This window comes from Saccopteryx bilineata, chromosome 5 (genome assembly GCF_036850765.1).
Source record: "Saccopteryx bilineata isolate mSacBil1 chromosome 5, mSacBil1_pri_phased_curated, whole genome shotgun sequence".
In the NCBI taxonomy this organism is placed as follows: domain Eukaryota; kingdom Metazoa; phylum Chordata; class Mammalia; order Chiroptera; family Emballonuridae; genus Saccopteryx; species Saccopteryx bilineata.
The window spans coordinates 203,575,343-203,597,130 of NC_089494.1; the positions used below are offsets into that span (position 1 = coordinate 203,575,343).

The 21,788-nt window shown below is 47.8% G+C and overlaps 1 protein-coding gene across 2 annotated transcripts; it reads right to left on the reverse strand.

Annotated features, from left to right (window-relative positions):
- Positions 1–341: 341 nt before the first annotated feature.
- Positions 342–21,296, reverse strand: PRDM8 (PR/SET domain 8). 2 transcript variants are annotated; one of them, XM_066232869.1, is made up of 5 exons: positions 21,228–21,296; positions 6,704–6,840; positions 4,223–4,443; positions 3,017–3,248; positions 342–2,669 (listed from the first exon to the last, which is right to left on the reverse strand). In XM_066232869.1, exons 3-5 carry the CDS (start codon positions 4,439–4,441, stop codon positions 1,084–1,086), a joined length of 2,037 nt encoding a protein of 678 aa, XP_066088966.1. In that variant the 5' UTR covers positions 4,442–4,443; positions 6,704–6,840; positions 21,228–21,296; the 3' UTR covers positions 342–1,083. The 2 variants fall into 2 exon arrangements, with proteins under 2 accessions (XP_066088966.1, XP_066088965.1); XM_066232868.1 differs by lacking the exon at positions 21,228–21,296 and having other exon boundaries at positions 6,704–6,920.
- Between the last annotated feature and the right edge of the window lie 492 nt (positions 21,297–21,788).

Genomic DNA, 21,788 nt, shown 5'->3' on the forward strand with positions numbered 1-21,788 from the left:
AATTACCCTGCTGCTGAAAAGAACGCTGACATCCTAGTGACAGGTTAGCTTCATGGCAGGCATCCTTTTTCAAATACTTTGTCCTTTGATCAAGATGCCTGATTTCCAACTAAAGATTTTCCAAATAATAATCAAAACTTGTCTTCTCTTTTTTTTAGGCTCAGAAAAAAAAATACCTGTAAGAGTAAATAAATGCAAGTGAGGCAAAGTTTATCATCCCTTTCCTGTTTACCTCTTCTTTTCAGGGACTCATAGTTTCTACACAAAGTGTAGCCCTTGGCTACAAAAATATATTTAAAAATGCTTTCCAAATAATTGCTCTGAAGAAAATAGTCATTTATTGTCAAAGCATCCAACATACCCGGATAATCTATAAAGTTTAATAAATCTTTCCAGGGATAAAAGAAACACATACTATTCAGACTCCATTTCACTGGCACAAAATTACACTTTGTATTAAAAGGAAATGCAAATTTACATAATAATGACATTCTTCATTGAAGTCCATAATCATTTCATGATACATGCACTTACCCCTGGAAACTTAAATTTAATGGTGACCCCCTTTTAATTCTTTTATTTTTGTAAGAACACAAACTATCATCAAGAAATGCAGAAAGCATCTCACCCTCCTCCTTTACTTTATATCTAAAATAAATTTTGCCCTTACATATAATTATTACATCTTAACTGTAAATGCTTAATAATTTAAGTAGAAACGTATGACAAATGCATCAATATGTTGCAATATATGACATTTAAAAAAATGTACCTTTGTTTTTGGGAAAGTGAAAATGCGTGCATTGGAAAGAAAACCCCTCAAACAACCCACCCAATCAAAAATCCACCATCCTGTCTCGTGTGTGTACATGTGTGTGTGTATGCAGTGCACGTAGGTCGCAGGTAAACATTTGAATGAGATGACTGGAGGAGCACATGTGTGTGAAAGCATGTGTGTGAGTGTCTCTCTGGGTGCAATGTTTCAGGTCACAAGGAGGTGGTGGATGCCCTCACGTGCTTGTTTCTACAGGTGGCTTGACTGTGCGTGTGCGCGACGCGTGGAAAGCTGGGGTCCTTTCCGTGTCAATTATGGGAGGTCATGTGCCTGGAGAGGTGGTGGCGCTCCCTGAAGGACTCGTTGCAAATGGGGCACTTGAGTTTCTCCTCCCGCCTTCGCTTCACCAAGGGCTCCAAGGCGTACTCCTTCTTGTGGTGCGACCGCATGTGGTAGACCAGGTCGGAGGTCATGCGGAAGGAGGCGTTGCACTTGGCGCACCAGTTCTGCGCCGGCAGACACAGCGAGGTGAAGGAGGGCGGCAGCAGCGTGAGCGCCGAGGGCAGCTGCAGCTGCAGGGGCCCGGCGGCCGCCGCCGCAGCAGCCGCGGCCGCGGAGCTCTTCGGCCAGAAGGCGGTGGCGTAGAGGAAGGGGCTCTGTTTCGGGAGCCCGCCGCCGCCGCTCGGCAGGGCTGCGCAGCCTCCGTTCAGGTCTGCGGCTCCCTGGAGCTTCACGGCCAGAGGGTCGCTGGCGGCGGGGTAGAGTCTGGTGGGGCCCACGCCGTCGCCGGGGTGGCACGGCTCGAGTGCGCTCAGCTTCTGGCCCAGCACGAGCGGGGACAGCTGCGAGAAGGAGCGCGCCGGCTGCGAGAAGGCGCTCTTGCGCTCGTCCGACGCGGCGCCCTGGCCGCCGCCCGCGCCGCCGCCCGCGCCGCCGCCTCCCAGCTGCGGCACCGAAGTGAACGCGCTGCTCCGCGCCGGGCTGCCGCCCTCCAAGCGGCCGGGCAGCGGGCCCGCAGGCCGCGGGGCTAGCAGCTTCTCGGCACCGCCCGGCGACGCGGCCACGGGCGTGGAAGAGCCGCCGCCGCTGCCCGCGTCCTGGTCGTCGGCGGCCGCGGCCGCGCCCCCGCCGTCGGCGGCCGCCTCCTCCTGCAGCCCGGACGCTCGGGCCGCCTTCTTCACCTCCACGAAGGCGCTGCGCTTCGCCTCGCCCGTCTCGGGGCTGGGCGGCGCGAAGAGGCGGCCGTTCTCTTCCAGGCTGAAGTAGCTGCCGGCGGCGCGGTACTGCTGCGGGGTGCACACCAGGTCCTCCTTGTTGGCCGGCAGCGGCCGCTCGGGGAAGCGGCCCCGGCCCCCCAGCAGCCCCGCGCCGCCGCCGCCGCCGCCCTCCGCCGCCTCCTCCGGGAACTTCCTCTTCCCTCTGCCCGCGCCCGCGGCGCTGCCCTCGAGACTCAGCTCTGCCTCCTGGTGTCCGCCGAGGCCGCCGCCGCCGCTGAGGCTGTGGGCTGGGGAGCAGCAGCTGCCGCCCCCGGAGTTTTCCAGCTCCCGGGCCAGGTTGTGGAAGTCCGTGGACGGCTTCGCGCTGCTGCTGCCGCCAGTGGCGGGAGGGTTACTGGCCTCGGTGGAGGGGGTCGGGTAGTGGGAAATAGGGCCGGCTTTGCAGAACTTGGGGCTCGGGCCCAAGGGCGCCTCCTGTTGCTGCTGCTGCTGCTGGTGGTGGTCCTTGCCGCCTCCGCCCCCGTGATCCTTGGTGCCCACGCCGCCTCCCTGCTCGTCTTGGGGGCTCCTATCAGCGCTGTGAATTCTCTTGGGGCAGCGGAAGCGCAGATGTGCCACATAGGGGAACTCGAACTGGAAACGCTGGCTGCATTCCAGGCATGTGTAAGGGGACGACCCTGCAAACACGCGCACAGCACATGGTTACTCAGCATCGTCTCCAGGCCAGTGTGCCATCACCCCCTTCACAAATCCACCTTCATTGCTCAGTGCCTGATGAAAGATCGTGTACGACATGAATAGTTCTCCCTCCTGGTTTGGGCGCAGTGCAGTCATTAAGCCAAGCGCCCCCCGGTTTCTTTTCACCTATCTGCACCAGCTTCATTACGGACAAGATCTCAGATGTTTCCTAGATGATGCCCAAAGGGAGGAAGGGCGCGCCCAGGCGCCCGAGTGAGCCCCCACCGCTCCCTGCATCGCTCCCCGGTTAGCTAGGGGCCCACACACAGGTCGCGAGCCAACCTACCATTCATTTTGCTGTGGGATCTAGAGGGGCAGAGCAAGAGTAACTCAGTCAGTTCTTTCCCGTACCAAACTAGTAACTCCTCGTCTTTGGCAATCCTGCGGAGAGAGCGGTAAAACAGCTGTCCGTTTTTTATATAGGCTTCAAGGTTCTGCTCTTCTTTATCTCTGGCTGACTGCACCAGACGCAGCCACATGAGACCTTCTGAGGAACCATTTGCCGCCGAGGTGTCTACCTACAGTTTAGAAAGAAGAAAGAGTACAAGAAGGAAGGGGGTCGGGTGGGGGAAGACTCTTGTAAGAGATTGAAGCCAGAGGAATCAAGAACATTTCCTGCATGTCATTCTTTTCAAAAAAAAAAAAAAAAATTAAAAAAAAAAAAAAAGCTGAGGTTAAGATTCCAAAAACTTGACCCAAGTTAGCAAGAGAATGGTCCTTTGAAACGCTGTACCAATCATATAGATTATTTAAGTCATCGTTTTTATAATATTGGTTGAACATCAAATGAGGAAACTTTTTCTTCCAATTCAAATTACTTCAGAATTTACTTCTGAATTATCCTATGTTACAGAAATGTGGGGTGGATTTTGTTTGTTTTGGAAGTGAAAAGCTTAGATCTCAAATTATTTTGTGGCATTCACTCATCTTCCTAATTTTAGCTTAAACAATCATTTTTCTCTGTAAAGAAAGAATGGGAAGTAAGAGGACTTTTATCTTCAAATTCAAATGTATAGATTTAAGGATGTTTTATTGTCAAACTATTAACATTTTTATTTAAATACAAACTCTGGGCATTAGCTACCTTTCCCAGAAAGGGTACTATATTTAGGGGAACAAGAGGCCTCCTATGTTGGAAGGCAAATGTGCCCAATACTTAGAATAAACTTACAGAAAGTATATATTATGCAAATATCCCCAATCATCTGAAATCTCCCAGAGTTAAGTTCATCACCAGGAAAGCCCAGAACTGAGGCACTGACTTAAGCATAGCTGGTATTCCAAATAAAATTCTGTCATGTATTCCAGAAATTCGGTTGACAATAATTTGAGCTTAATTTTCCTTTTCAGTATTTGATGTATAAAATAGGATGACTGACATTACTGCAATTGCTACATTCAGAACCTGTTTCAGCTTGTCATTAGCATAATTTTTAGTCTGTTTTTAAGGGACGTTACCCTCCTACCCTAAGTAGCACTGGCCCAGACTTACCCGGAAGATGTAAGGAACTGTTCTTTTGTCGGTGGACTTGAGAGCTATGAACGCTATGCTGTCGTACAGGGAGGTATGGCTCAGGACGCAGGGACCGAATATCGCGTTCTCAGGAATATCGCAGGTGGTGTAAACGCTGGTGAAAATATCTGTCAGACACTGTTGGACAGCCTTGGCGTCGCCATCCCAGATGCCTCGCTGGACGCCTGAGTCCTCCATCACTGCAGACAGATACACAGACCGAAGCGAGTTACAGTACTCCTTTGCCTTTATGAATCCAGACAGAACATTTTAACTACTCGACAGATTTTTCTTGAATTCGCCTGATATTTTGCATAGCTCCTACTTCATATATAAAGCCAGCGACAGATTAAATCTGGCACAACTTGAAGATGTTAACTAAAGAATCCTTTCCTTTCCTTTTAAGAAATCATTGGAATAGTAGGAGCTCAGGGTAGATTGACTGCTTGCGAGAAGACAGGGCTAGGGGAGACTAGATTTTTTTCTTCTATTTTTATCTTTTGTAGTAACTTGAGGGAAAATGGGGCAGGATTCTTTGGGGTGGTGAGGGATGGGGAGAACAATTGAATTTTTTATTAGCCTATAGACTTTCTTGACTGAAAGGAACTTGTAACTCTTGAGAGAAAGCTCCTCTCCTTTCCTCGTATGTATTGGACTGGGTACCCGGTAGCCGATCTTATTTTATTTTCTTCCAAAGAGGGGGCAGCATTAGCGAACAGGTGGAGACAGCGGAGCATAGCGAATGGATTTCAGTGGAGTGTCAGGGCCACTGGTTCCGTGTCAGCTAACCTTTCTCTGCAGCCTACGAGAGGGCACGTGTGTCTGCTCATTACCATAATCCAACACCGGCCCTCCGAGGCTTTAATTAAAAGCAGCAAGCAGAGGTAATTATTTTTTTTCTCGACATGCTTATTTATGGATGAGGGTGAATCCCAGTTACCTTGTTATACAAGGGGGTGGATTGAGTCGCGTGTGCCTCGTGAAGTGAGAAGGTACAGGGCAGGCCCTGAGTGTCCCCTGTCTGAAATACCGCGTGTAATGACTGGTGAACTCTCACTCCCCCAGATACGACCCAGCCTGGCCAAGAGGGAACAGCCCGCTTGAGTAGACCTCGGCGGACTCTCCAGCTGTTTAATCCGCAGCGATTTAGAAAGTAATGCCCTGACGGAGGGTTCTCTATTAAGCTGTCATTTGACTTTTTTTCCCTTTGCCACTGGACACTACCTACAAGATTTATCATTCAAAAACAAACAAACAAACAAAAACCCTGGTATTTAAATCTTAAACTGGCTTTATACTAACTGCACTGTTCACTTTTTCTGATTAAAAGATTCACCCAAGTTGGGTTTTCCCTCATAACGCCACCGTAGGCAATAAATTATGTGTGTTTTGTATAATTGAAGTAGCAGGAAAGAGTAGACCGGATCCCCCCCCCCCCCAGATGCTGTTCATTATGGAATAATATTAGTAATGTCCATTTTAATCTTAATGTCTATTAACGAATTAATCTTGCAAATATGATTACAAGATAGTGCTTTTTTTCCTTTGGAGCTAACAGTGCATGAAACTTCGGTCCCTCTCTTTTTTCATACACTCTGCTACATCCCCCAAATGTCATCAAGTATTAGGCTGTTTCTGCCAGTCAAAAATAAGAGAAATGTCCATAAAGTAGAAACATACTTTATGACACAGCATCTATTCCTGGGCATTTTTACCTCACACAAGGTAGACTTTCTCATCTCCAGTTAAAAATTTAAATATCTAAGAAATCCTCCAGAACCTCTGGTCTCCTTTTCAACGGAATCCTATTCTCTCCTTTTCAATTTCTCCAATTCAGCGTTTTATGCCCTAATTTCTGTCTTTCTTTTAAAAGTCTCTTTCACACAAGCGCTTCATTGTGCCGGGAGGTCGCCCCGCCACGTCGGGCAACAGCAGGAACAGTCATTAAAATGCAGTTCTACCTAACAATACGGCGGAGAGACCCTCGCTGCACCGACTAACAGGGGTCCACGTCGCCGCGGCGGCCGCCCCGAGCATCCAGCGAGTTACAACAACCGCAGGGCTAGAGCCTGGGCTCGCTCTCCTGCGCGCGCTGGCCTTTGCCACCCAGCCTTGCACAGCTCAGCATCCTCCTCTAGGCCCCGGGTTCTCAGCCGCCGGGACCTCCTTTCCAGAGCCGGCTGGGCGTGCAGGAAAGCCGGCGCACCCGCCGGCCGCTCGCCCTCCCCTGGAGGAAGGCATTGTCTGGCTGCCGCGCGCTCCCCAGTCGCTGGCTTCGCCGGCAAAGTGCTCTCCACCAGCTCCTCCCTTTGTGTAATCTTATTGGCAGCAGAGATCCCCTCTACAATTATTTTCCCCCCTCTTCTGGAGACTGAGAAAGCGGAGGACAACATTTTTCACTCTCCCCACCAAACCTGCTTTCCTCCCATCCCCCGCCCCAATCAATGCAAATAGACTTACCAGGAATAAGGTCAGGATGGAATCGGCCAAATAAGGCCACCTGGAACCGGGAGATGCTATCGAGCGCTTCTTTTGCCTATTGAATCAGTGTATTTCCATGTCAAGAGGTGTAGGTATTGCTGTCTTTTAGGCTCAGCCTAAAGAGAGGAAAGAGAGATGGAGAGAGAAATGAGGAGAGAGGTGGAGAGCGAGAGAGAATGAGAGTTGTACAGATGGACCCGATGCAGTGACTGACTGGCACGCAGACACACACTTTTTGTTTGCTGCACATAATCTGCCCAATGACGCGTGACAGCCCACGTCCCCTCCCTTTAACTCTTTGCTGGGCTGGGCGCTCCCTCCGGCGCTGCTTGCCTGGAAGCGGTCTCTCCGGCCTGCGGGCGGCCCGCAAATCCTGAGCACTTTCCCCAAGTGGCAACGCCTATCTGAGAGCACGGCTAGTCCTCCTCCTCCTAAAGCGTCGACCCTCTGGGACTGGTAGGAGGGAAAGATTGGTTTCGGGGTCGTGTAGGGAGGTACCAAAAGAACTGACAGGGCCTTTTCCCGTTTCCTTTGGCACTTAGAGAACCTCTGGCGGAAAGGTGGCCACCCAGCGTGCGCACGGAGCCCGCGCCCATTTCCCGAGCCTGAGTTCTGTTCAAGGGAGAGGGGCTGCGAGCGAGCCCCAAGGGATGCTCTGATCATTGAGCAATCGCTGGTCTGAGCACCTAGCTGCTTGGGGGGCTGATAAACCAGGTCCAGCTCACTCCACCAAACCCTTCAAAGCAAGATTCAGAAAGGAAGCGCTTTGGTGAGAACTTTTTGGTCCGGTCTTCCTGTTGAGCCGGAGATGGAGCAAGGAGGATGGAGTGGGGACCCTGCTAGACCTCCTAAAAGGATTTAGAAGGATTCGTCTGGTCCCCAAACCACAAGTGCCTGGGTGGAGCAAGGGGTCAGGTGGAGATGGGTGGGATGGTCCCCGATACGGGAACCTCTGTATGCTGCTGTTCCAACCTCCGCCTGGCGCACTCTGCTTAGTCCCCGGGGGGTCTCACGTTGAGGGAGGCCTGCGTTCTAGGGGCTCCGAGGGTGTGTATGTCGGAGGAGGAGGAGTGAGTCGAAGTGAAAATTATTACCGAGATGGGACCTGGCAAGCTCTCCACGTGCAGCCGCTGGTGGAACAGTGGATGGAGCTGCCGCGGCCGTCCCGGGAGCCCCGTGAGAGCTCAGCCACTTAGAGGCGCTGGCTGGTCCCTTTGGGGCAGCAAGCTGATGCTAATGATTTGAAGTCTGTACCAGCCTGAAAGTTGACTCCGCCAACAGGGGCCGCAACACATTCTCACTGGAGGTTCTCTGGGTTGTTCTTCGCTGTTTAACTCTCTACTCCTGGGCAAGAAAGGCTTTTGAGTGGTATAGAAGGTCCAGGCCCTCAGCCCCACCCACAATACCATTACAATGAAGGGGGCAAGCTGTTACCTTTAGGATAAATCGGACGTGTAGAGCTGGCTAAAGTGGACGAAGCAGAACCACGATTTAAGAAGCAGAGGAGACAGTCTCGTTTTAACCCTGTGTTTAACGGATGGAGCAAGGTAGCAGATTGAGAGTTGGCAAGGAGCAACTTAAAGGAAAAGGTGCGCACGGTGTTAGCCTGATCTTCTGTCGCAGCTCTGAGACCTCCTTCCAAAACCCAGTGAGGCGGCGAGGTGATGATCGCCTTTCCTCGCTGGCGCCTGCGATTCACAGAGGCCAAAACATTTTTTTCCCCCTGACGAGATGTTTTAAAATGTGCGAGAAATTTCCCACAAAGTGAGTTCTTTTCTCCTTGGTCTCTGTTTCTTCCCTTCTCTTTTCATCGGGCGCTGGTGAGCCCCCCACATGAACTCCCAGTCCTTCCCATCAGAAGAGCCCTCGCTGAGGACTAGGCTGGGACTCACGGAAGGAAGGGCTGGGAGATGCCCATATTAGGGGGAAATGCAAGAATTCTCCCTTAACTGTCAAGTTAGCTACTGATTTTTCAAAGAAAACTTCTCAAACTCTCGCTGTCTCTTATCTTAACATATCATTTCTCTTTATGAACGTGTGTACACTTTTAAATAGCTCAGCCAAGGGCAATTAGTGACCAAGGCTCAATGTTGAGGGCCCTCACAGGTTCATATATGAGAATCACTGTATTTAGCCATCAATTGTCTAATGACTAGATACTCCATTCATTTCTCTCTCTTACTCTCAAACACCCCCCATCATTTGTTTAAAGGAAGGGTGGGGGAATTAGAAATGTCCAAAGAATTACATCAAACATTTCAAAAATAACCCCAAACAGGGAAAGTTAGCTGCCAGACACTTAAGTGAATCCACAGTAGAAAAGAATAAAGAAAGAGATGCAGGTATAAACAACCACAAGTTAAGATAAAGAAGTAGACACAAGACAGTTGTGGTCCCTTAGAAACTATAGTCTCATAGAGCAAAGGACGGTGTGTGTGGTTTGGGGACAGTGTCCTCAAGCCTAATTCCATTAAGCTGTTGAATGGAACATTCCTCAAAGCCTGCTTTTGCTGTTATTTAGAGAACAGGAACTTTGCCTTTCCCAGGAAAAATCATATGCACGTACAAGGCACTTTAAGATAATCTATTACATGTTCCAAATATAAAAACATGTATTCCAGAATGTGGGCATTCTGGAAAACCTTAAACGCTAATGGAAGGCATTTTTTCCCACTGGCCTTTCTTTTTTTAATAATAAAGGGTATAATTTAGACTATGTCTCCTCTGAGGTACTGAAACCTAGACTTCAGTTTATATAAAATAAAGAATGCTTCTGGTACTTAAGTTGGGGTGAGGGAACTTGACCTTCCAATTCACAAGCACAATGTAGCTAAGATTCTAAAGATCTAAAAGGGGAGAGATTTGTTGAAAATCTGGCCATCAGTTTTTATTTCCTCTCAGTTTTATTTTTCTGATTTCTAATTAGATTTTCCCCTATTAGTTTCAGAAAAATAATCTTCAAATAAAATAATCTCTAACATCTTTATGCATGCAACCAACTTTGTTTTATGTATTAAATGACTAACAAAAAAAGCAAATGTGGGTAAGATTAAGCTAGAAATTCCTATTTTGAGGGTTTTCTAGTATTTTAAGAGGTATATATTTTTTGGGTAATATAAGTGGTCTGCATGGCAATTATTGATAGGAGGTAAAAATATCTTCAAATTATGTTTATTACTCTAGAAATTTATGGGTTAAAATGGTGCATGAATTAGTTTGAAATCACTCTGCATTATTACTTACCTGACTTCACTATACTAATTGAAGGTCTGAAGCACTTCATTCAGCATTAAACAGTGCTATAAAAGCACACGTCAGTCAATATTTTTATCTACTTCACATGGAACAATAGGTTTATGCACATAATTGGAGCTCTTTTCCCTGGGATTTTATTTCCAATTAAATAGAGGGATAACAATGAAGAGTGAGGGTATGTTCACCTAGCTCAACTTTAGCAAAGCTCCCAGCAGTTATGGTAAAAACACATGAGTAGACAACTGCAATGTTGTTTTGAAAGAGAAGCCTGGAGAGAGGATAATGAATCAAAGATTCCTGAGTGATGCCTTTTACAACCTTTTACAACCTAAGTGAGGAGATGGGGAAAGGGTAAGAAAGGAAATTTGATTCTTAGAGAGCATTACAGTGCACATATCATTTCTCTTCACTGGGTAGAGAAATGAGGCCCAAAACATCTCAAATTCTGTGATAGGAAGCAGGTGAAGTCTCTAAGAATAACTCACTTAGAAGAATTATTACCTTGTAAAAATGAAAACACATTGTTTTTCTTTATCTTTTTCTAGGTCTTGGTTCATCCCCCTCTAAAATCTTATTTCCAAAGTTTTACACCAGCAAAGACTTAAGTTTTCAAAAATATATACAGATAGCAATTCATGGTGAAGGAAAAACACACTGGAAGACAAGAAGGATGCCAAGGAAGCACATAATGGAGACTTTTTCTTAAGCTTATTATTTTCCCACAGTAAGGTCTCTGTAAGGGGCTGTGCATGTAAGGGCACGCAGAATATGGAACTTCATAGCCTCACCATAAAGAGTATTGAAGTATTTAAGGAATCACTTAGAGGCAAGAAGAGGCAGTCTTGCTGAGTGGGATTGGGGACACTGTTTTTTAAATAAGTATACATGGCAATCTTAGTTTGGGTTTTTTTTCCCCCCAATATGCTAAGTATTACAGTTGGTTCGTCAGGTGAGAAATCAGTGAATGTTTCCCACACTGGTCCAGGGAGAGCTAGAGACTTAAGGAAGGAATGGATCACTTTGTAGCCTATGAGGAGAAACTCTAGGCTCCCAACTCCTGAGTCATATTTTTTTCTCTTCAGCTATTCCTCTTTCTCAATAAATGGTAGCCATTTTTAATGCTGCTGATGCCACTACTACAACTACTGCTGTTCTTATGATTATAACCTACCTTTCTGGAGTTTAAAACCTTCTCTCTGAGGGATCTCAAGTTCCACTTGCCATTCTGTCGGAGTTCAGCTGAGGATTGGATAATCTTTGAGAACTTCATGTAATTCACTTCCTCTCCTGGATCTGGGTTGTAGTCAGCTTGCTTAAGTGCTTCTGAGCACTACTTCCAAAAGGGCTAACAACTGAGGGGATATTAAAGGCAACTACCACAGATCTAAAATAATACCTCATGCTCACCTGTGTGTGACCTGTGACCAGGATCCAATATACAGCATCCTGACCCCCTGGATTCTCCCAGATATTATATCCCTGACCAGATGAATATCTAAAGAACTGGCAAGGAATATCCTGGGATGTTACAAAGTTTTTCAAGAGTCAGACACTGTAGTCCTTTAATAGACCTCAGTAGTAGGAGGAGGGTGGGAAGGAAATGTAGGTAAGGCCACAGCCAGCCACTCTGGGCCTCCTGATCCTCTGGGCCAGGCTTTCCAGGCAGAATGGGGACCAAGGGGTGTCCAGCAGTGTCAGATGGGAGAGAGCATCAGATTTTGAGAAGATTGACTCTAGGCCTTAGGTATTTCACCAAGTTGAGAGACTCTACCTCAATTTTCTTTGCACAGCTAGAAAAAGGGACATTACCCAAACACTCAGTATCTGTGTTCCTCTTATTTTCTGTCTATTTTTAGGCAGTGTGCAATTCCTGAGTTATAAAGAGGGATGTTAATTGACACAATGTGGGTACATACTGGGCAGATTCCCTGGCACCTGATCCCAGCTAGCCCTCTGAAGTGTGGACTTAGCTTATAAATTGGACTGCTGAGGGATAAGTGGCATAAACCATCTCTCTCCTGGGAAGGGGGTCTAGGCAGAACACACACATGCCCAGGACATTCTAGCTTGGAATCTGTCCATGGTATACTTCCCTGAGGCCTGAAGAGAGACAGGAATCTGATTTTTTCCAAGGAAAAGAAAGGCAAAAAGAAATGAAAAGAATTTGGGGGAGTAACCAGTCCTTTAGTAATCACAACAGGAATTATTCACATTGCTTTGTTAGAGCCTTGGAAATAGTTTACTTCTTCATGATCTATGCTCTCATACACAGTGTTTCCCTGCTCATGTCACAAATTGGTTGTTTGAGTGAAAACCATATTTCATGATTTCAATTCAAGTGAATTGCAGGTGTTTCATTATTTAATCAAGAGGTATTATTTTAATTATGTCAATGGGAGAGTGTCTCCCCAGACATTATATGGAAAGCCAACAGCGTTTAACAGATTTTCATAAGCAATTAAAAACTACCAATGTATGTCTTTTGCCAATTCTAATGCTTGAAGAAGTCTCTTAAAAAATTCCAAGATCGCCTGACCTGTGGTGGCGCAGTGGATAAAGCGTCGACCTGGAAATACTGAGGTCGCCGGTTCGAAACCCTGGGCTTGCCTGGTCAAGGCACATATGGGAGTTGATGCTTCCTGCTCCTCCCCCCTTCTCTCTCTGTCTCTCTCCTCTCTCTCCCTCTCTCCTTTCTAAAATGAATAAAAAAAAAAAAATTCCAAGATCGCCCTGGCCGGTTGGCTCAGCGGTAGAGCGTCGGCATGGCATGCGGGGGACCCGGGTTCGATTCCCGGCCAGGGCACATAGGAGAAGTGCCTATTTGCTTCTCCACCCCCCTTCCTTCCTCTCTGTCTCTCTCTTCCCCTCCTGCAGGCAAGGCTCCATTGGAGCAAAGATGGCCCGGGTGCTGGGGATGGCTCCTTGGCTTCTGCCCCAGGCGCTAAAGTGGCTCTGGTTTCGGCAGACCGATGCCCCGAAGGGGCAGAGCATCGCCCCCTGGTGGGCAGAGAGGTGCCCCTGGTGGGCGTGCCGGGTGGATCCTGGTCGGGCGCATGTGGGAAGTCTGTCTGACTGTCTCTCCCCGTTTTCAGCTTCAGAAAAATAAAAAAAAATCAAAAAAAAAAAAATCCCAAGATCAGCATGTCACAAGTGTCACAAACAACAGTAACAGTATGACTACTATAGACAATACTGTACTGTCTGGACTGTGGTGGTTCAGTGGATAGAGTATCAGCCTGGAATACTGAGGTTGTTGGTTTGAAACCCTGGGCGTGCCTGGTCAGGGCACATATGAAAAGCAATCAATCAATGAACAACTAAAACAGAAGCAACTATTAGTTGATACTTCTCATGCCCTGTCCCTCTCTCTACTCCTTCTATAAAATCAACAAATAAAATCTTAATAGAAACAATACTGGACCTATATTTTATTTTATTTTTTATTAAATTTATTGGGGTGACATTGGTTAATAAGATCATATAGGTTTCAAGTGTACATTCCTCTGAAATATGATCTCTATATTGCATTTTGTGTTCACCCTCCAAAGTCAAATCATCTCCCATCACCATATATTTGGCCTCTTTCACCCTTTACTACCCTCCCCAGCCTGTACCTATATTTTGAAGTGGCAGAAATAATAGGCAGGGGGATCAAAACATATTTGTCCTCTTGAACTGGCTGACTGAAAAGCCAATTCCCAGAATGATTTGGTAGTAGTCTGGTAATATAATATAAAAATAGTCAAAATATTCAGAATCTCCTTTAAAGTTTTAAGAAAAATCCATATTTTTAAGAATCAATATAAGTCATTGTCAAATAAGTCATTCACAAATTCCTAATAAGAGAAAACATATTGAATATACAGACCTGGATGTTGAGATTCTTTGAAGGCCTAAAATTCAATATAGGTCTGTACAAGTAAGTATACATCTGACCAGACATAGTTGTAATCATTAAAAAAGAAACTTTCTGAACTATGTCATTTTTCTTGGCTGCATATCTATGAATTAATCATTGCTCTTTTTTGCATGTTTTTGTGTAAGATAGTTTTCAGAAAAGTAGTTTTGTGATGTCATAGGAGAGAAATTGGTCCTGGAGAAGTAAAACTGAATAGAGTTACAGAATATATTTTCTACATATGCTTTTCCCCTCTTCTTTTCTATGTGAGAGGAGGGGAGATCGACTCCTGTATGGGCCCCAACTGAGATCCACCTGGCAACCTCTGTCTTGGGCTGATGCTCTGCACATCTGGGGCCATGCTCACAACTGAGCTATTTTTAGTGCCTGAGGTGGAGGTTCCATGGAGCCATTCTCAGTGTCCAAGCCAATGTGCTTGAACCAATCAAACCAATCAATCCATGGCTTGGGGGGGGATAAGAGGGAGGGGGAGGAGGAAGGGTGGAGGGTGGAAAAGCAGATGGCTGCTTCTCTTGTGTGCCTGACAGGGAATTAAACCAAGGATACCCACACACTGGGCCAATGCTCTATCACAGAGCCAACCAGCCAGGGTCTACATATGTCTTTTGTATCTAGTACCTTATGCATATGATCAGATGCCTCAGGGCATTATCTACATTCTACTCAGTTTACCTTAAACCCTAGGAAGTTAATTTTTCCAGACAAGTGAGGATCCTCTGAATTTGTGGAAATATCCTGAGAAAAGCCAATGTGCTGAGAGACTACAGTGGGTTCCATTTATATATTACCTGGGGGACTGAATTAGCTGCTTTATCTCTCAAGCCACTAACTTGAGAGATGTTTAGTCCATACATTTGGGTGGCAAGGAAAGGCCAGGCAAGGAAGTGCCTTCTAGACCCAGACAATTCTTGTCTGAATTCTGAGGTGTCAATATCTCAGTAAAGGGCAGAGTAAAATGTGCACAGAAGGCCAAATGACAGAGACGGGTTTCAGTGTCGGGTAAAGTCTCTGGTAGAAACCCAGAGAGGGCATTACCCCAATAGCACCATGAAGACACAGGCAATACTTCCACTGCGTTTGGGATGATTCACCAAGAGTGCAGAGCCTGGACACGGGAGAGCACTGGGCAGAACAAGACAAGCTACCTTCAGCTGGATGTTGCTCTTTTACAAGCAGCACACACAAACCAGGAGGTGGGGGTGGGCAGAAAGAGACCACACAACAGTATGCTCCAAGATCCACCTACAACAAACCAGAGACCAAGCACACTTAAGGGCCAACCACATTCTCCGTGTTCTCCAGCCTCCTATCACCCTCTGGAATAAGTGCCAATACTTGTCTCCTGCTGGGAGGCCACTTTCACGGAGGAAAGGCGTCCTTAGGGCTGGGCTTTCCGGAACAACTGTGCTCCTTTTCATCACCCCTGACCCCTGCGCATGTCCTCAGTGGGCAGATCTCATTGCCTTTCACAGGGCAGTGGTCTGCTTTCTTACCTCTTATTAGCGGGGCAGAAAGTGACCTCTCCCAGCTTTGGTTTTCCTCTTCAGGCAAACTAAGGCTGGCAAGAGCTGCCTCCGTGGTCTCGGTGAGGACTCAGTGAGGGAAAGAGGGAGAGAGCACTTTGGAAAGCCAGTTGCTTGAGCAGATGGTAAGGGATTAGTTCCAAGAGCTGGGGTTAGTTTCACTTCTGTCTAGGACATGCTAGAGATGTCTCAGTTGCCCTCATTAAGAAACATTCTTCTCAGAAGCCTGAAGAACTGACCAAGAAGGATCAACGACTCAGGGTCAGGTCACAACTCCTCTCAGGAGAAGTAGAGAGCCGGAGTTCAAATCCTGCCTCCTGAGGCTGCGCAGGTAATTTAACCTGTCTGTGCTTCAGGCCATCATCCATGAATCCAGGGTAACAAAGTAAACCCTCTCCATAAAGTGTGAGGGCTGAGTTGACATTTTGGAAGCACAGAGAACACCATAGAATATACCCATTCCGATGCTGGATATTGTTACTGTGTACTGTTCAACACCGCCTTAGCGTCCTCATTAGAAAATTTAGGAATTGTTTTGCGCACCCACTTTCAAAGTCACCCAGTGAAGGCTGAGGATTTCTCAATGTTTCTAAGGAAATCATTAGGAGGTACTGGAGGATAAAGTAGGCCTGAGGAATCCATTCAGGGTTCAGGAATCCTCTTGACCGCCAAAGGAAAGGCCTGAATGTTCCAACCACAAGTCACAACCCCGCTTGCCCTCTTTAAGGAAGAGTAATTTTCTGCCTCGAGACTGGTACGCCAGGCTGCCACCCCCCGGGCCCATCCAGGAGTCCTTTCTTTACGCCCGGTAGCAGCGCCACGTTAGAAACGCGGGGAAGTAAGGTTGGCAAGGGCTGGGACCAGCAGTATGTGAACGCCTCGCTAGTTAAGGCAAGGCCAGAAAGCCCTGGCCTGGGTGCGCAGGAAAACCCGGGGCATCCAGGAGGCCGCCCTGACTAGCGCTCGGAGCCGCCATGAGGCGTGGCCCCTCCTCTTTTCTGAAGGGCCACAGTTTAGAAAAAAAAGACTCAGAGACAGGCGGGCCCTGAGGCAGGGTGGACAGCCTCAACCCTCCTGACACCCCAAGTCTGGGAAGCGTGGTAGGACCAGGCACTACTGCCTGGGGGTTTGCAGGTACGAGGCTGGCATTGCGGCCTTGGAGGCTTCGAGAAGGGCGGCTTCCACGCAGGCAGCCTTCAGGCTCCGCCCCCGACGCACGCACGCGGATTAAGCGCTGAGCATTGTGGTCCGCGCAGCGTTCGAGCCTTGGTCTCAGCCGGCGGGACCGACAGAGCCTCCTCCCACGGCGTTACGTCACTTTGGCGCAGGCGCAGCCCTGGGCAAGGCGCCTTAAGATCGCCTCACGTCCACAGTCCTACGCTTTGTGAAACCTCCCGCCCAGGCCTGACCGAAACCGTGGGCTTGCCTGGTCAAGGCACATATGGGAGTTGATGCTTCCAGCTCCTCTCTGTCTCTCCTCTCTGTCTCTCCCTCTCCTCTCTAAAAATGAATAAATAAAAAAAAACAACAACCTCCCGCCCAGTCTGGAGACCAGTGACAGCCGTCAGTTGTGGGCTCCTCATGGCGCTTTCTGTTGAACAAACCCAACGGCGGTGGTGAAGAGCTCGAAACTTGGGATCCGAAACATGGTTGAACCCAGGTCTGCAATCTACAATACTAGCTGTGTGTCTTTGAGCGAAATCACCTAAACTTGTTGAACATTTAGTTTCCTCGTAAAATAGCAAAAATAGCACGTATCTCATAGAGTGGCTATAACATTGCAGGGGCTAGCCTGGGTTCAGATCTCAGCTGGACTGCTTGATTGGGTTAGTTAGCCACTTGGTGCTTCGCTTCCTGTGAAGGATGTGGATCTGTGAACTAGGGACTACAATACTTAACTCAGAGGGTCCTCAGAATTGAATACGGGAATCATGGCAGTACATTCAGCTTAGCAGATAGTAAGAGCCAAAGTAGTTAATTATTTGAAGCATCTTAGTGCCTGCCACTTTGAAATGCTGGGTAAGTAGAATTTTTTAAATCTTATCTCTCCTCCACATTTTCTCTTCAGTTGAGAAACAAAGTCCAAAAGTGCCTGTCAGTAATGTGGGGTTTAGTGCACACAGAATTGGGAAGAGTAGCTTGGGGCAGAAAGTAAGGTTACACTTCATGCCTCTCCTGGCCTTTCCTCTTCAATTTCTTGGGAGAAGGTAAAAGAATATAGGAAGCCCAGAGGAAAGGAGCTTAGAATATGGAAGATGCTGAACAAATGTTTCTTCTGTCAAAAGTGGCATTTCACATATTAAAGAGACAGGAGCCTGTGTAAAGTGGAATAGAAGATCCAGGGCTGGTTTGGTTTCCATTTCTGTTGCCAGCGGGCATGTTGGGATCATTTCTGTGTGTCTTTACGTCATGGCCCCTGGAAATAGAAAGATCTCAGGAAGGGATGGGAGAGAGGGTGGCACTTCTATAGACAAACAGGTTTGGGGGACAGGAGGAGCAATAGAGTGCCTCTCCTTGCATATGGAGAAGAGATACCTCCCTTTATCAGACACAGAGCATACTTGATTCAAGAAGTAAAACTCAGGCAAGGGGAAGAAAAGACATAGGAGTGAATTCTCTTGGGGTGAATTAAGCCTCCAGTGAAGGGTTGGAATCTGTGTATTTCCCAAAGCTTGAAAATTTAATGTTGAGTCTAAACACTAACATTCACAGATACCTCTTAATTATCCATACAGATCAGGCCCTTTCAAAGTGGGTGGGCATACCTATATCACCATATTGCCTCATCACTGCTCCACTCCTTCAATATCAGTGTCCTCTTCTGAGTTTTCAGAGGGGAGCACTCACATCTTTCTTTAGTTCTCTATAGATAATATGATAGTGGAGATGATGTTTTACTTGTTAACTAACAGGACATTCAGAAAAACATGGCCCTCAATACTGTTCAAGACCTCACCCTTTGCTTTTTTCCTAAGGGCAGAGAATGCTGATGCAGCAACAACAATCTAAGGCAGCAATTTTGATTTTCAACCTTTTTCATGTGATGTCACACAACAACTAATTACTAAAATTCTGGCACATACACAAATATTTTTTGGTGATATGACCAAAAAATAGGCATAATTTTGATTCATTCACACTGGACGATTATTGTTGTGTTGGCTGTTGTCATCTCTTAATTTGACTATTTAAGGGAAAAGGAGTGAGTGCCCCTGACTAAATAGTCAGGCATTGATGTTTTAAAAGTTCTTGGGGCACACTGGTTGAAAATCGTTGATTTAAGGTATTTCATAAGCTTCTGGCTTTTAGTTTCCTCTCCCCTCAGATCCTGACTAAAAATTGCTGTTATCGGTAAGGAAAATAAAACAAAATAAAATAAAACCAGTTCCTCAGTGTTTCAAACCCTGGGCAAAGGAGAAAACTGGTGAGAAGCAACCCCAACTTGGAAAAGGTTTCTTTTTCCTGGCCATAAATCTCATCAACTTGTTCCTCTGCCCAACAGAGCACGATCAAGTCCTTTTCCATAAAGTATTCAGTTTTAGAACCACGAAGCTCCCCCAATCAGTAGCCATCTGCTTCTACTATAACTGCTGCTCTGGGAGCAGGGCAAACAGCAGCAGAGAATAGGCACCACTGTTAGGCTGCTGGACAAATGAGGAGACTGAATAGCTTTGCTTTTCCTTGTGTATCTGTATCTATAGAGACAGGGGAAGAAAGGCCGCATTATATTGATACAACAATTGTAAAACAAAACACGGAAGAGCCATCTAAAGGGCAATATCGCATGCATCAGGGGTCTCCAGATAAAAGGAGAGCTAACAGATTTATAGAAACCTTTAATTAGTTTTCAATTGAAAGCTAAAGAGGCTGAGGCGAAACTGTGAAGAGTGGCAAAGTGCTCTCCCTCAGCCGTCTGGGAGGCATGATCAATTTCATGGAGGAAGAAAAGAAAAATCCAGAACCCGCCAGCGCCTCTGCGAGGGCAAGGAGCAGCTCCGTGTGTTACCAGCTTTCTCCTCTTTGCCGGGGAATAACTAACTGATATGATCGTAATTACAGAATCTCTCAATTTCTTTCTCTCTTTCCCTCTCCCTACCTCCCACCCCCTTCACACTGTTAGGTAAGTGGAGAGGGAAGGAAAGGTTGCAAAAATGAAGTAAATAGACAAACCTAACTTCCCATCCCCGGAAGTAACAGACGCAGGCCTCAAGATACCGAGTTTATACCTGCTCCTGGGCTAGAAGCGCATCTCTCCACTTGGCCGGCACCGCGCAACTTTTAACCCCTTCCTGGGCGGTAGGCTGCGGCCCCCATCAGCCTCCGTAGCCAGTGCCCATCCTACAGTAGCTCCAGATATCCGTCTGTCGGTTCTTAAGGCTAATTTATTGGCATGACCTTTCATTATTCTTTTTCGATTTTCTAATTAATCAAAGATAAAAGGCAATGGTGCAAATTATGATTATGAGGAAACTGGAAGACTGTTTTGAATAAAATGGGAGAAAGGAAGTATGATTAATTGAAGGACATGATAGTGAAATCTCAAGTATGATGAGGAGGTCTCAGGGGGTCAGATCCTATCTCCTCCGTGTTTCAGGTGGGGCGCTCCTCCTGCTCTACGTAGTTGCAAGGAGGCAGTCCCCAGATTAGGTCATTTGAGTCCGAAACCTTCAGAGGTGAGAGAACTAGGTTTCCTCTGGGGCTCCCAACCTCAATAGGCGCCTGCCCCCACCCTCCCTCCCTACACTCCACCATTCCTTCGGAATTTCAAGACTCCTGGCCAGTAATTCCAACCCATTTTGGATTGAAATACACCCAATTATTGCGCTAAGGCACCGCAAGTCTCTTACATTTTTCCTTCTGTCTTTGAACATTCCTCTAGGAAGGCTAACTCGTGAAATTGCAAGAAAATTGTCCAGTAGGTCAGAGATTGTATTTGCTCCTGTAAAGGATTAATGGAGCCCCTGTCTGATGCTGCTTTCCAGAATTACGTTCAGGATTAAAAGGCAGACACGGCGCGGGCACACATTTTGCATTCACTGGTAGTTGTGATTAATATTTCCGAGGGGATTTGTGCTGGGAGATTACTTAACGTGCTCTCCCAGGGGGTCTAATGCCCGACGGCCGCGGCGCAGGGGAGAGCAGAGGGTCTGAGGGCACGCGCCCAATCGCTGAGGGATTAATGTCAGATGGGCGCCAGGAGCGATGGCCTTTTAGCGCCTTCCTCTCTCCACCACGCCTCAGCACAGCTGCTTCAGAAGGCTGCAGTAAGGGCTGCCCCTGGTGGTGAATTTTTTTTTTTTAGGGTTATGTGTAAGGGGATGATGCCTTCAAATGTCTTCACTTTGGGGTGGGAGAAAGGGGCTCAGTACCAAACCAGTGAACTTCTTACTAACATCCAGTAAGGGGGCTTCCAAGCTCCGCGTTCAGGGGAAGCGCTGCTCCCAAACGCACCACTTACCTCCAAATCAGTCTCCCGGCCCCCTCCCAGAAGAGAATTACCACTCCAGCGAGCCTGCCATTCTCAGGGTTGTTTTCGTGGGCACCCAGGGTGGCACGTGTGGAGAGCAGCCAGAGCCTACGCACAAAATGCATTCCCTTTCCCACCACCCCCAGCGGGCGGACAAACCCTTCCCGAGTGACTGAAGGGACAAGGGCAGGCAAGGAAAGTTCCAAGATGTAAAGAGGAGGCGAGAGAAAGGAAAGTAACTAGGAAAGCATGAAAAATAAGAAGCAAATTGGAAGCGAGAAAAGAGAAGGTAGTGAGAAGAAAGGAGAAACGGGAAAGGTGGTGTCGCAGTTGCATTACCGCACTCCAGCAGTAGGAGGCACCTTTCAGGGCGAGACTGCCTTCCAATGGGCGGGGGCGGGGCATCCAAGCAGACCCCGCCCTCCAGCTCGTGCTCGGAGGTGCGGGGCGCCCCCTCCTGGAGGTTGTGCGGCGGTTCCCCGCTGTCCCGAGGGTGCTGCAGTCCAGCGGTTTCCTATCCCAGCGCTGGGGAGAGGTGCCTGTGCGGAAAGGAAGAGCAGGGGTCGGAGAGGGGTGTGATGTGGCACCGGGTCAGTAAGACAGTCCCCTTCCGTCGCTCTCCTCGGTGGCCTTCTCACCTGGTCCCTGCGGCGCTCCTTCTCCGCGACCACAGTTTAGGCATATCTCAGCTGCGGTGCGGCTCGAGTCCCATTCCCAGCTTGCTGAGAAGCTCGCACTTCTCGCCAAGCGCGCCTTCTCGCCGCAGCAGCTGGGAGGGAGGGAGCGACCGCCGGCTGCTGCGGGCTGCGTCTGGGGGCCGCCAGCCGAGCTGGAGAAGTCGCCATCTGGAGCCTCGGCAGCAGGCGGGGGTGCGGGTGCTAGGGAAGAGGGACCTGGTGG

Coding starts and splice junctions, on each gene's coding strand:
- PRDM8 (XM_066232869.1), bottom strand. CDS start 4,441: ATGGAGGACTCAGGCGTCCAGCGAGGCATCTGGGATGGCGACGCCAAG. Junction 3,249..4,222: donor CAGTTCCTTACATCTTCCGG/GTAAGTCTGGGC, acceptor TCTAAACTGTAG/GTAGACACCTCGGCGGCAAA. Junction 2,670..3,016: donor ATCCCACAGCAAAATGAATG/GTAGGTTGGCTC, acceptor GCGTGTTTGCAG/GGTCGTCCCCTTACACATGC.